The 14,586-nt window shown below is 40.7% G+C and overlaps 3 protein-coding genes across 9 annotated transcripts in view; 1 reads left to right on the forward strand and 2 right to left on the reverse strand.

Annotated features, from left to right (window-relative positions):
- Positions 1–14,586, reverse strand: part of LOC145470830 (uncharacterized) — a 15,057-nt gene continuing 471 nt past the window's right edge. Inside the window, exons 2-4 of one of the 7 annotated variants that reach the window (XM_081454703.1) lie at positions 14,233–14,511; positions 13,685–13,753; positions 1–727 (exon numbers count right to left, since the gene is read on the reverse strand). In XM_081454703.1, the coding sequence (XP_081310829.1) occupies positions 701–727; positions 13,685–13,753; positions 14,233–14,511 (375 nt within the window). In that variant the 3' untranslated portion in view covers positions 1–700. Of the gene's footprint in view, positions 728–11,612; positions 12,364–12,736; positions 13,757–14,232; positions 14,512–14,586 lie in introns of those variants that run through there. The other 6 variants (XM_081454701.1, XM_081454702.1, XM_081454700.1 and 3 more) reach the window with 6 other exon arrangements.
- Positions 1,264–7,453, reverse strand: LOC145470835 (tensin-3-like). The gene is made up of 11 exons (XM_081454708.1): positions 7,093–7,453; positions 6,801–7,003; positions 6,491–6,586; positions 6,193–6,330; positions 5,617–5,715; positions 5,189–5,266; positions 3,852–3,908; positions 3,418–3,586; positions 2,769–2,837; positions 1,795–1,833; positions 1,264–1,444 (listed from the first exon to the last, which is right to left on the reverse strand). Exons 1-11 carry the CDS (start codon positions 7,356–7,358, stop codon positions 1,312–1,314), a joined length of 1,347 nt encoding a protein of 448 aa, XP_081310834.1. The 5' UTR covers positions 7,359–7,453; the 3' UTR covers positions 1,264–1,311.
- The window catches only part of LOC145470802 (cap-specific mRNA (nucleoside-2'-O-)-methyltransferase 1-like), a 22,229-nt gene continuing 18,198 nt past the window's right edge, over positions 10,556–14,586 (forward strand). Inside the window, exons 1-2 of the mRNA XM_081454650.1 lie at positions 10,556–11,185; positions 11,434–11,564. The gene's annotated coding sequence lies outside the window, so the exon portion shown is untranslated. The remainder of the gene's footprint in view (positions 11,186–11,433; positions 11,565–14,586) is intronic.

Below are 14,586 nucleotides of genomic sequence, written 5' to 3' on the forward strand. Positions count from 1 at the left end.
TCAAGTCAGTCAAGTCAACATTTATTCAAACACGAAATCGTATCATAATTACATGGTCTTCCTAACAGTCGTGTTAAGTGGAAGATACTGCCCACTGGAACTGGTACACGCCATGCGTAAACTCGTTCACACAGATCCCATCCACACTACGCCAGATAAATTTGAAAACGGAGGTTTCACTCTGAAAACGCACCAAATGTTTTCCGTCCACACTACGCGGGAGAAACTGTGAAAATGCAACAATCACCGGCCATTTTGGAGGAAACCTAGGTCAGGGAAATCACATTATTATCGTGACGGCATCGTTTTCGTAAAACTCCGTTTTCAAAATGTTTTCCGTCCTCACTGGAACGCAAAGCCAGCGTTCTCAAATTTCTCCTGTTTGAAGAGCGTTTTTTGAAAAGTTCCGTTTCGGTAACGGATTAGTGTGGACGGTAGGTCTAACCGTAGAAATAAAGCTGCGTTTTCAAATCTATTTACATCTTCTATGACACACCAAAAAGACATAAGTCAATAAAATATCATGTAAAATACCACAAGTGTTATTTTTTAAAAAAGAAAAAAACTGGATGACTTATAAATTGACGTTCAAATGCTTGAAAGGAAGTCTATGTACATGATATAAACAGAAAGTTTTTCCAGTACGAAAATGAGGAGCACGTTATGTGTATGACAAATACAAGTGGAAAGATGTCCTGCATCAACTTGTTAGATGGCTGATATGTCCCTGTAGACAAAGAAGAACAGTTTTTAATGATAAAGTAAGAAATGTCACAATAGGAAAACAGTGACTACAATGCACAAAATGCTTTTGTGATGGGTTTTGTACATTAGAGCGGTTTTGAATCGAGTGTCGAAAAACCAAAACCAACGTAATCACTCTAGCCAATCACAAAGGACACAGACAATCCAACGAACCAATCAAAGCTCGAAGTAATTACATGTAACTGACTCAAAGCATGGGAAAATGAGTGTGAGTGAGTCACAATTGGTTTTGGTTTTACTTCTGATTGGATGAAAAAGAGGCATGGATTTTTTATGCCAGTCGTGTAGTGCAGTTGATGTGAAACCAACCACCGTAGGAAAAAAGATGGCAGCTGTACATTTTATCACAATACCTTGCGACCCTAACACAGCCTGTAAGGCACAAAGAAAGCCAATTTTTTACAATATTTGTCCCTGTACAAAGGACATTGTTTATGCTAGGTTTGAAGATTTTGTAACTCTTCTGTACGTTTTTAGGAACGTTGTTGGCTTGCTTGTGTACTGAACTATATTGCGTTACGATGCGTTACGTTACGTTACGTTACGTTACGTGGATGAAGTCATGGATCTGTTGAGTATGATAACTAGAATGTTTGATGGCCAGTCCTTAGAGATTTCTCCGAATAAGTGGCACTCGTTGTGTACTCCGCCAGTTTGTCGTAGTACAAGACCAAATGACCTGACGAACAACAACAACAGAATTATCAAACACAACACAGAAACGCGCAAAATCCAAGATTCCCCCCACTCCTGTTACCCCCACCCACCCACCCCTCCGTCCTCCTGTAAGCTCTGTTACTCAGACCGATTCCTCCAATTCGCCATACACATTTTTAGACTCAGGTAGATAGTCCTTTATACTCAGCCTCTCCCCTTCCCCCTTCGGGGACAAAGTTCCACTATAACTCACCCCCCTTCCCTTGAAGATACCCCCACTGACTGGTTAACCTTAGCTATCAACCACCCTTCTATCAGTATATTCCTTTTGCTGGGTTCCTGCTATTTTTAATGTTTGTACGCGTGACTTACTTTGACTTGCCACTGTATGTCGACGTCTTCAGATCCCATCTGTAATAAATTAAACAGACAACAGAGGAGTTAACTCGGATGGATTGAACTGTAGAGATTTTACAGTTGGCTATAATTGTCTTAAATACTTCACAAATATCTAGAGAAGGTTTTTAAGTTGTTTTTATCAGTACTCTCACCAAAATCCATCGATACTAAAGAAACTAAAGCGAATCATACTCGTCTCAATAATCCTACAGAGACCAGTCATTCACGTTTTCGCCGGTGCGGACAAAAACGCTGTTTGTCACAACCTCGTTCCCAGGCCTTTTCCTGGCTTGGGGGCGGGGTGTTGAGGAGCATTGACTTGTCAAATCCAGTAGGTAGGACTTCAAAAACATCCTGACTGTGGAACAAGCGTGTGAATGCATGCGTGTGGAATGGGCGTGGAATGTGTGTGAGTAATGCAAATCAGTTTCATGACATGGGTGTGTAGCATTTTATCCGTTAGTTGAATAAATGGACTCGTCGAGTAAAGGTCGTCTCTTCAAAACTACACTGAACCTTCAGCATATATTCGAAACACTTCATTTGAAGAGGTTTTAAATTTAAAGATGGAATATTACCGTTGTTTAAAGAACATCCGACTCGACGAAGCACTGACAAAAAATCTGGTTCGCTCGAAGAGACCGCCATCTTGACAGTTTCGTTTAACACACGATAACTTAGTACACCCAGGATATTTGGGTAATCTGAGATCATGTGAGCAGCCGATCCCAGGGCGTTTTCCCACCCCGCCCTGCCCCCAAGCCAGGGAAAAGGCCCTAGGAACGAGGTTATGTTTGTCACCCTATTTGTTACTTTTGTTTTATTGCTTTGGAGATTGTTTTGTTTTTTTTTTTTGCGTCACAGATTGATCTAGTCTGCGTGACAGATTGATAAACGTTTACGTGACGAATCGGGCAATGAATACAATTCTCTGGTCTTAGTCATACCTTTTATCACTGGGATCTATCCCACAATAGAGTATCGACTTCATGTGGAAATGTTGTCTGAAGAATACTCTGCAAAGGAAAATACAGGTAACGTTATTAATTTTTGTCATTTCAGAGGTAAACGAAATGAAATGTGACTATACGTCTTCATGTTATACATTATGCATTAGGCCATCTTTGGTCCTGATGGGGAGCATAGGACGTCAACTACTGATGGACCTCCACCTGACTCTATATTTTGCAGTTCTCTCTGCCTTTATCCAAGTGATATTCTTGTTGGCCGTTTCATTCTTGTCCTCATCTTATGGTCATAATTCGGTTTTAATGATCCCTGCTCGATCTCTACTTGTAATAGAGACCCGGCAAAGTTTCCCATAGTTTCGGTTTCAATAACCCGATGAATCCACCACGTAGGGGGTTAGCCTTCGCAGCTGCACCAGAGCTCCATTTGCTGCCCCGTTTCAGAGTTCCAGTCAGGTCTTCACAGTTACCGTAGCGGCCCTGAGGAATAAAGGTTCTCCACCGTACTTCACCCTGATTGGCGATCCCCTACTTTAGAACGTTGCCCAGGGTGCATGACGGGGACGTGGAGCTGGACTTTACACCCCTTCATGTTATGCAATGGTGATAAATTCTAGCGAGTACTTACTTTCGTTCGTTATCAGTCAGAGTCATTCCTTGTGGTGTGACCTTGAAGCTGACAGTAGTGAATTTCTTGGCAGCCTCTTCAGTTGATAGTTGTTCCACAGTTCGCTGTATCGCGCTTGGTCCAGTAAGCATTTCAACCTCACAGCGGCCGAGATACATGAGTGAACCAACTAAAAGACAGAAAAAAAGACACCAGTAAGTCTTATTTCAAACAAACAGTCGTTATTGTGAGTTTTCGTTATTCTTTGGTTATCTTCGGAAGCACTCGGAAATCCTCGTAGCTTATCGGAGTATGTTCGCACTTTTCGGCGACTTCTTGGGAAATGTTCGGTAAGAGATCGGAATGTTGCCGGGGATGATATAACGCAGTGGTTGCAGAACAGATTCCTCAGGATGTTCCCCGAGACAAACGAATAAAAAAATAGTTGGTATTACCTGCGCCCTCAGGCCAGGATTGGCTGTCTTCTTTATTGGTAGACTGATCCTTGTCCTCTGACAGGAGGTGTGAAAAAAAGAAAAAAGAAATTCCCAGGTCGGCATTTGTAGCCAAGTAAGAACAGTCCAGAAGATTGTCAAATTGGGGATATTATCTTGAAATAGCGCCTAAATCATTAACATAATGACACCAAAAAAAAAACTAACATATATAAAAAGAAGAGTAAGAAATATACTCAGTCTCCAGCTGTGGGTGATTCAGTGCGCCTGTGATCCTCTCTAACGTGGGTTCACTGAAACAACTACGGCTGGAGACTGGGCCTAAGTAGGAAAGGGAGGATAGCATAGAAAGGGTGGGAGGGGAGGGAGATAAGGTAAAAAGAACAGTATTCTGACAGTGTTTCATACATCATAAGGAGGGGGTGAATAGGGCCACACAAATCCGCCAATCCGTGCCTTTTTCCTGCCTAATCCCTCGATCCGCCAATATTTTTGTTCAAATCCGAAACCACAATCCGGAAACAGAAGTATAAAAGTTCAAAAGTAAAGTGGTAAATGTGAATGCCATTGTTAATTTCGCAAAAATAGTAAAGAAAGCAGCATACTTCACGGCTATAACATAGTACAAGTCTAATAACAGTCTCACACCTGAGTTTAAATAAGTTTTGTTCGGAAAAAAAAAGTTTGGGTGAACCCATTAACCCTTTGAGCCCCAATTACGCAGATATGCGTAATTAATGGTCGTGCTCTTTTTACCACTTGTGACGTCATCAATTCATATATCATCAGATATTCTTGATAAGCGGATAGTAGTACTAGGCTAGGCCTTTCCGTACAATGGTCAGGTTTAGATATTGACGACATTCCGACGTCTTTTTTGGCGAAAGTTTGGTATTCAAAGGGTTAACATACCGACCAAGACTGAAGAAAGATCCATGATCCAAATTTCGCTTAGGACCCAAGATCCGAACATCAAGACAGGCACAATCCGGAATCCGCGCCATAATTTACAGCTAATCCACGATCCACTGTGTTTTCAAAATCCGCGAATCCGCTCGGTTTACCGCAAAACTCCATAATCCACGCGCTTTTTAAGGCCAAATCCGTCGATCCGAAAACCTATTCACCCCATTCCATAAGTCAAGCTGTTTTAGAAGATTTTGTAATGTAGACAACGATCTTTAGATACAACACTGTAGGGATAATTCATGTTAAACAAGATTGAAACGAGCCCGAAGATTATTTGATCAACAATTAAATTCCTCTTTAACAAATCAATGCAAAGTCGAGCGCGTGGCTTATGCGAATTTGATATTTGATCGCGAAAATCAACATACCTTGAGAAGGCATGGTCAGTCTGATTGGTAACGCCAAAGGCGTGATGGTATGTTGATAAACGAAAGCAGCCAAACTCCCTAAACAAACAAACAAACAAACAAACAAACAAACAAACAAACAAAGAGAATTACATTTATATCATTGAAAGTTGTAAACGATCTCGGCGAAGAAGTTTGATCTTAATCAGGTTTTCAACCGTGAAATCCCAGTTAAAAGTACATCACACAAGAACAAACAAAAAGCGACCTTAGACCAGTTGTTTTAACTTTCCGTGAGTATTGTAGAAGTCCTTTCCAGCGTTATCATTTTTCCGGTTTCCTTGCCCGCAAGATACTTCGTCCTTCGTATGCTCGTTTGTACGTTAAAAGCGAACAGTTTGCCGCAAAAATTCCATCAAACGAGTGAGCTGTGTTCGACCAGAACTTACCAAACACAGGTTCATCGTTGTATCCTTTCAGTCGGACGCCATTCTTAGTCGTCTCGATCAGGAAATGCCGCACAAGTTCATTGATAAGATCAACTTTAGCTGCAAAAGAAAACAAGACGCTGAATTTAACCGTGGTTGTCTTCAGACTTTGGTTGCTTTTTACTTTCCGGTATCACCATTAAAACAGGAAGTAACCAACTAAGTGAACCAGTAGAGGTACAAAATTGAGGGGCTAATTAAGCTACATGAATAAGAAGCCAAGAGGAAGAAATCTACTGAGAGAGCCAGTAGAGGGACAAAATTAAGGGGCAAATTGAGCTACACGAATAAGGAGCCAACAGGAAGTAACCTACTAAAAGAACCGTTAGAGGTACAAACTTGAGGGGTCAATTGAGCTATACGAATAAGGAATCAATTTAGCTACACATTTATAGAGCCAAAGGAAAGTGACAATTAAGTGACCAATGGAGGTCCACAAGAGAGGAGCCAGTGAGGCACACAATTAGGGTGAACACTCACAGGGAAATACACATATCCAAGAAGAGAGGAAGTAGTTTCAAGAAATGTTCAACTTACTTAGATTGTCTTGTAGTCCCTGAAGCACATGCGCAGGAGGCACCGCTACCTTGAGAGCCAAACCAAAGGCTCCTGGGAAGAACTGACTATCCCGGATGATGAAAGAGCCTGGTTCCGAGTTTTTGAGAATATCGTTAGCTGCAAGCAGAAACGAAAGAAAAAAAAAAACTTCCTCAACCACATACTCTGCCTGAATGCATGAATAGATTGTTAAAATACAGGAAACTTTTGTTGAACTCAAGCCACTCAGTTTGTGAGCAAGTAACGCGAAAGACAGCAAGTGAAGAGGAAGGCATACCCTCATTTCTTGTAATGGTGGGTTTATACCAAAATGAAGACGTGTCCCGGTCGAATTTCAGTCCTGGAATCTTTGGACTGTCTGGATAAGAAACGACTAAAAAAAAAAGAAATCAAATAAAAATCAAATATTAATTCAGGGGTGACTCTAGTTATTTACCCTTACAATGTAAATGCATGGTAAAATAAGAGGGCATTAGGGTATACATGCGTGTTCAAAAGCGTTCTCGCGCGTGTCAGCAGCATGTCCTCGGACATGCGTGGATTGCCCGAGACTAAGGAAGCCTGCACGGATAGAAGATACTACTTACTGTCGTCCGACAAGTCAGACAATACGCTATTTGTAGACCCGTATCCTTTGTCCGATTGAGAATGAGATTTCTTTCTCCGTGTCGTATTTTCAAAGGTACCAGATCTCTCCGACAACACAGAACTCCTGTAACTACTGTCCAGGCCTCCACTCTTGAAACTATGAGGAGTACTGAAGCGACTGAGTTGGGCTGGCTGTGGGACGCTGGCGTTGTGAAAAATAAACAACAGAAGTCGTGTAAGAGTGACCGATGTAAAATCTATCAATACAATGATATTGCAATAACTGTTTACCTAAAATCAGCGATCTCCGAAAGAATGTCCTTGATAGCTTCCCAATCAACGTCATCTGTTGGCGTCTTAGCCTGGATCTGCTCCACGCCGCCCTCCACCCTCGGGGTATCTACCGGGCTAATCCTCTCTAGGGTGGTGTGAGCCTCAGTTGAGACGCCATTTCCGGGACTACGAAGGTAAACAAGCAACATTGTAAGTGTAATAGGTAAATCTAATTTCCCCAAACACTGTAAACACAGTGTCAGGCAAATCAGACATGAGAACATTAGAAACTATCAGGACTAACACCAGGCAGCGAATTCAACCCTTTTTAGTCAGCAAAGTCCTTAAAATTGTTGATATAAAGACAAACCACATAAAAGAACGGCATTTAGCAGTTTATGGTACATCAGTCGCCAGAGCCAACTTTTCAATACTATTCCAAGTACCAAGAAGAAAGTTCAAATTACGACACACAGCGAAGTATTTTGACAGAACCTTGAGGCGCGTTTGGAAATTTGATTAGACATTGTGTCAGATTGTTTATAGCGTTTCAAACAAAGCTAAAAGTTAGGAGAATCGGAGGAACAGAATTCTAGAATATCTATACTACTTAAGATCATATGTTCACAACACCGTCACTGTTATGGTATCCTATGTTTTCTTAACTTTGATAATTTCTTATCAGTTCAGTAGGTTAGAAGTTTAAGCATTTAAACTGTGGTTAATGAGCTCTGTAGTCTACATCATAGCTGTCATCTAAGGTTGTCACCAGTTCTGTTATCTTCTCCCTATTAGCCATTGTGCAATAGCCTTAGGACAATGTCCAATGCAAGGCAATCGTTTTACAATATAGGAAATCACACGACAAAGCTCCCAGTGATTTTCCACCTTGCTCTCATGTAATTTCAGCGTGCTATACCCCTCCCAACTCCTTCAATACCCAGTTAGTAAAATCACATTGTTTTCTGACCCTGTCCCAGTTGTAAGCTAGTATTCAAGCTAGGCCGTTCTCCGCTTCCCCTCCCTCCCTCCCTGTATTGGTAGCTTTGTTCTTTCCTATCTTTTTCCTCCATCTGGTTGTAATTACCTTACGTGAGAAGGTGGCTTTCGCCTGCTGAACGTTCTCGGTTTATTCACTGCCACGTTCTATTTGTTATATTGTGTGTAAACCATAGCTGCTTGGTCAATAAAGGTTTTAACGTTCAAAGTTCCACTGCAGTTTAGAATCACAAAGTGGCAAAACTATCGATATAATTGTCACGTATCGTATCCTCGTCTATCATGTACCACAGGAAAAGTAAAGGGAACATTTATCGATATCTCTTCTTGTAGTATTTGGCTGGAAACGAGCGGTCAGAACTGTGATAATCGCAGTTATTTGAGTCAAAAGATTTTTAGTATGCTGCTAAACTGGCGTGACATTGGTGCAATTCGAATCATGATTATGAAAAAGTTCGGCGACTTACCAGTTAAAGAGAAACGACTTCATGGTCAGACGCAATGCTCAATGTGGATTAGAGAAGGGGGAAATGGGAAATATAACGCATAAATCGACTTCCGCACGGGGTCGGAAAAACTCCAGGTCTTGAACAAAAACAAAATACTGCAAAACACAGGAACATTGTCTAGAACGAGGCGCAATATATGATTGTCTTAGAAGCGGTATTGCGCAAGCTTTGAAAAGTTTTATCAACTGTTTCCATCAGGCTCCACACGCTAATTATTAGAACGCATGGGTGATTTGTTTTGTGAATTATTCTTACAATCAGATAAGAACTCCCTCGAAGGTACAAGCTAGTGCCTATTGCGTAGATTCGTCTCGTCTGACAATGATAAAGCAGATTTGCGACAGTGAGATTACGGGTTGTTGGAAAGGTGGATAACGCTATCCACCGGATAAATCACTATCCAGTGTATAGCGCGGTTTGTTTTGTTAGCACTCATCCACTGGTAGCGATTTGTCCTGTGGATAGCGTTATCCATCCTTCGAATATCGAAAATCAATCGATTTAATAGATTTCGATCACCGATTGCTATCGATTGATATATCAATTGATAACAATCGAACTCACAGTAGCCTGCAGTACAGACGGATTAGCGGGTTCTGGCGCGATAGTCCGCTAATCCACCTGTTCTGCAGGCTAAACTCACAGAAATTTTTTTAATCGATTGCCATCGATTGACAAAAATCGTTAGCAGTCGATTATTCCTGTCTTCAGGAATATCGATTGTTATCGATTAAAAAAAACCAACATTAACCTTTGAACAATATGTCAATTTTTCCGGACTACTCAAAGATGGTGTTGTTATTATGTAAAACAATACTTGAAGCCTGAAACAACACGACTCGATTTAAAGATTCAAAGTAAACTAGCAAAGGAAGGTGTAAAGCCCAATTGTTTCGGTTAGTTATTTCTGTTCTTGTTATTTTGCTGATGATTGTAAAAGATACGCAGGCCATGAAGATAAAATGACTCAAAAAAAACCCATTACAGACAAATTTTGTGAAACATTTTATCAGCGTAACTTGTACAAGGACAAACATTTTTTCCCATAATAATAGATAACAGTCGAACTCGCAACTCTTTTTCTTCATCGATTTTCATCAATTGCCATTGGTCAACGATTGATTGTTATCGATTGTTTTCGATTATGGGCTTATTGATTGATTACACCTGGTATACAATGGTTAGACGTAACGGATTCTGGTCAAGATATCGTGAGCCTACCTCTGTGTGGTATTAAATTTTCTCTCGACGTTAAAATCGCGGATTGACAATTTTTTGTGTTCAAAAGATCTAATTTATCCAGGGTTTAATTTTAGTCTGTTTTGATTCGGTTGATTGCTCTTGTGACCAACCACAAATAAGGAGCGATAACAACTGAGCCATTTGATGAATATTTAGGCCTCGTCCACACTGCACCTATAATCTAAAAACAGAACAATCACCGGTCAGTTTAGATTTGTGTTGGAGGAAACCTCGGTCAGGGAAGTCGCATTAATATCGTGGCTACATAGTTGTCGAACCGAAGGTGCGTTGTCTAAATGTTTTTCGACCACACATAAACCAGTTTGAAGAGCGTTTTTGAAAAGCTCCGTTTTCGTGACGGATTAGTGTGGACGGTAGGTCTAACCGTAGAAATAAAGCTGCGTTTTCTCCGGCGTAGTGTGGACACTGCTTTAGTTGATACTGTCGTTTTCCTTTTTAACTCATTCACGAGTGAAACGGAATGGAGAAGGCAGAAATTGTAGACCGTGAACGGAAGTTGTAGAGCGTGGACGGAAGTTGCAGGCCGCGAACGGAAGTTGTAGAGCGTGGACGGAAGTTGTAGACCGTGAACGGAAGTTGTAGAGCGTGGACGGAAGTTGCAGGCCGCGAACGGAAGTAAATACTACCCTTCTCCCCCAAGTACAAATCAAAATAAATCTCTATGCATTCTCGTCCCAACAGGCCGCGTTCCTTTTGGTCAGCATCATAAATCGCGATTTCTGGCTGGGTCCGATTTTCGGAGCATGCGCAGAGGATTCGTTTCGTACTCTCAGCCAATCAGATTTATCAACCGATTTATCAGACTTAACTCTGAGCATGCGCAAATCACAGTTTCTGAACTTCTAAAGCCCTGTTCACACTACGCTGGAGAAATTTGAAAACGCAGTTTTATTTCTGCGGTTAGACCTACCATCCACACTAATCCGTCACGAAAACAGAGCTTTTCGAAAACGCTCTTCAAACCGGAGGAATTTGAAAACGCCGGCTTTGCGCTCTAGTGTGGACGGAAAACATTTTAAAAGCGAAGCTTTTCGGAAGCCATAACGTTGCGGTACTCATGATGTTCCCCCGTCTGAGTTTTCCTCAACCACAAATCTAAAAAGAACCGGTTATTGTTGCGTTTTCAACTTCCTCCGGCTGAAAACATTTGATGCGTTTTAAGAGTGTATTCCTCCGGCGTATTGTAGACGGAACCTAAAATTTGCAACTTGGATCGAGAAATCGAAATGTTCACACACAGAGGACCCTAAATGAGTCATTTTAATACGCGCTACCACGAGGAAATCAACGATGCAGTCATGGAAGCCATACTGGTTAAACGCATATTTGCTTTCGTATTGGTAAGTAATCATTGCTTTATTACTATGCTTTTCCTTTGGAACTCTTCAACATGAAACGCACACATCAGTTATGGGAGCCACTGGCACTGATGTTTCGTGCAATCACGCGCTCATTCACCCAAATCATTCGTGTTTCACGCATAAACCATTTCACGGATGAAACTGCTGGATGTCGAGCATTTTACATGATTAAACATTTAAACAATGGGGCATAATCACAGTGATTATTGACAGTGAGTTTTTTATAGGTGGATAGCGTTATCCACATTTTGAACAACTGGGAACAGCTGATTGCTCATTTTGTACCATGTGACAGCGTCGTCCACGTGTCTATCATTGAATTTCCAAAATTGTGAACGCAAAAAGTTCCTGCTGGAAGGTACGTACTGATAAATAATATTAATTCTAACTGTTGTCAAGTCAAGTCAGTCAAGTCAATATTTATTCAAACACAAACTCGTATCCTATTTACATGGCCTTCCTAAGAGTCGTGTTAAGTGGAAGATACTGCCAATTGGAACTGGTACACGCCATGCGTAAACTCGTTCACACAGATCCCATCCACACTACGTCAGATAAATTTGCAAACAGAGGTTTCACTCTGAAAACGCACCAAATGTTATCCGTCCACACTACGCGGGAGAAACTGTGAAAACGCAACAATCACCGGTCATTTTGGAGGAAACCTAGGTCAGGGAAATCACATTATTATCGTGACAGCATCGTTTTCGTAAAACTCCGTTTTCAAAGTGTTTTCCGTCCACACTGGAACGCAAAGCCGGCGTTCTCAAATTTCTCCTGTTTGAAGAGCGTTTTTTGAAAAGCTCCGTTTTGGTGACGGATTAGTGTGGACGATAGGCCTAACCGTAGAAATAAAGCTGCGTTTTCAAATTTTTCCGGCGTAATGTGGACGGGTCCACAGATCTATTTACATCTTCTATAACACACCAAAAAGACAGAAGTCAATAAGATATCTGTAAAATACCAAAAGTGATATTTTTTTAAAAAGAAAAAAACAGGATGACTTATAAATTAACGTTCAAATGCTTGAAAGGAAGTCTATTTACATGATATAAACAGAAAGTTTTTCCAGTACGAAAATGAGGAGCACGTTATGTGTATGACAAATACAAGTGGAAAGATGTCCTGCATCAACTTGTTAGATGGTTGATATGTCCCTGTGGATAAAGAAGAACAGTTTTTAATGATAAAGTAAGAAATGTCACAATAGGAAAACAGTGATTACAATGCACAAAATGCTTTTGTGATGGGTTTTGTACATTAGAGCGGTTTTGAATTGAGTGTCGAAAAACCAAAACCAACGTAATCACTCTAGCCAATCACAAAGGACACAGACAATACAGTGAACCAATCAAGCTCAAAGTAATTACATGCAGCTGACGCGAAGCATGGGAAAATGAGTGTGAGTGAGTCAATTGGTTTTACTTCTGATTGGATGAAAAAGAGGCATGGATTTTTTATGCCAATCGTGTAGTGCAGTTGATGCGAAACCAATTACTTTTCGACACTCAAATGAAAACCACTCTATGATTCTTTTTTTTTTTTTTTTTTTTTTTTTTTTTTTTACAATCTGCAAAAGTAATAGCAATCAACCAAAATTTTATAGTTCTAAAACTAAATACAATGATTCCTTGCAAAGAGATACATGTCCTCAAATATTAACTCCAGTATTGAAATTTCTTCTCTTTGGCTGTACTTTTCATGCCTGTTTGTTTACAACTATCTAATGACTTACATTTTCTGTCACTGATTGCTATCATAGATTTTTACAAGGAAACCCTGTAAGGGGATCAACTGTGTGAATTTCAAACCTTGTAATGTCACAATTTTGGGAGTTTCTCACATCCCTTTTGGAAGTCATGTCATTTGTTGTCATTTTATTGGCCTTCACGCTACTACTTTCGTGCACTATGCATGTTAGAATTTTACTTGCACAGGGTCTCTTCAAGAGATTGCCATGGAAGTCCCTGAACAGGGTTGCCTCAAGACGTTATTTTACATTATTTTAGATGTACAATTTGCTCAAATTTCTTAAATCTCTACTGTCTGTTATGAGCACAATAACAGGCCAATTTCAATGTATTAAAATTCTATCTCCAAGGCTCAGGGGAATAAAACAAAGGAAACAAATGATCCGTTCCTTATCTTCAGGGCAATTTCTTTTGTGTTATTCCCTCAAGCCTCCGAGCCAAGTTAGAAAATTGGCCTATTTCCTTAGCATTATAGGGATGCAATGCATGTGCAGGACCTTGCAACAGTATGATAGGTAGTGTTATTTGTATTGCTGAGATTGCATAATTGAATATTGAGGAGCTCTGGCATCTAAGTGGAAAATCTATGACAAAAAATAGTGAAATACACCAGGCCCTTTTACACTGTAGACAATGCTGTAGAGAGATTCAATGATCAATAGACTCCTGGGATTACATTTTACCTCAATATACCCAGAATAAAGTTCTGGGTTCTGACCAAACTTACCGGTTCACCTCTCAAACAGCGAGAGCAGGAGGGTGAAGATAAATGATGTTCTGCTAGCAGTGTGGGAGTCTGCAAAGATTATCATACCTTTAATACCTTTCTTGTTATAAATCTCAATGAAAGTACTAATTCTTTTGATGTTGTTATCAATATTGCTAGTAAGTATAAGGCAAGGCAAAGTCTGCATCCAAGCCTTGTGGCCCATCAGGGTGGTGGTTATCTCCGAAAACTGGACAGTTTTCATGGCATGAAGTGACTATGAGTATTTTCTACTCCCCCCACTTAATGGGGTGCAAGTCCATTGCATAGATACCAAGCATTAAATTCTCCGCCATCCATTTGTGTGCCTGGGTGGAGATGGGCGTGCATTGTGGGTGTGAAGTGAAGGCCAACAACACAATGCAAATACCCTGGCCAGAGCTTGGACCCCCAAAAAAGGCTGCCAGCAGACTAGCCTGTCCACAACACTACTTACCATAAGACCACCAGACCTCCCCATTAGGAATTAAAAGTGTTGGTCAAATGCATCCAAAAAAATATTCACTTACTAAAAGGCTCTGTCGGTGTACTCCTGCTTGACTTCTTGTCATTGCTGAATCATATGAAATGTCCATTTCTTGACAATTGTTTGCCCGATACACAATGTTACAATTGATGTCCAAGTGGCCGTTATGTTCGGCGGCATTACGATCTGACAACGGCTGGTTATAATCATGTACTCGATTTTCTAAGATCGTAGGCTGTGTACAACTCAATAATCTGTTCTCTGTCTCCAGATTAGATGTATTTTCTGTGTGCCAAGAGGAATCTTCTAGACAAGGTCGTTTCTGAAAGTTAATTGGAACAAATTTGAAGTACAAAAATTCAAAATGTACAGTATTTCCGGCTTCGACGATCGAGCG

Source organism: Orbicella franksi, chromosome 15, assembly GCF_964199315.1.
Source record: "Orbicella franksi chromosome 15, jaOrbFran1.1, whole genome shotgun sequence".
NCBI lineage: Eukaryota > Metazoa > Cnidaria > Anthozoa > Scleractinia > Merulinidae > Orbicella > Orbicella franksi.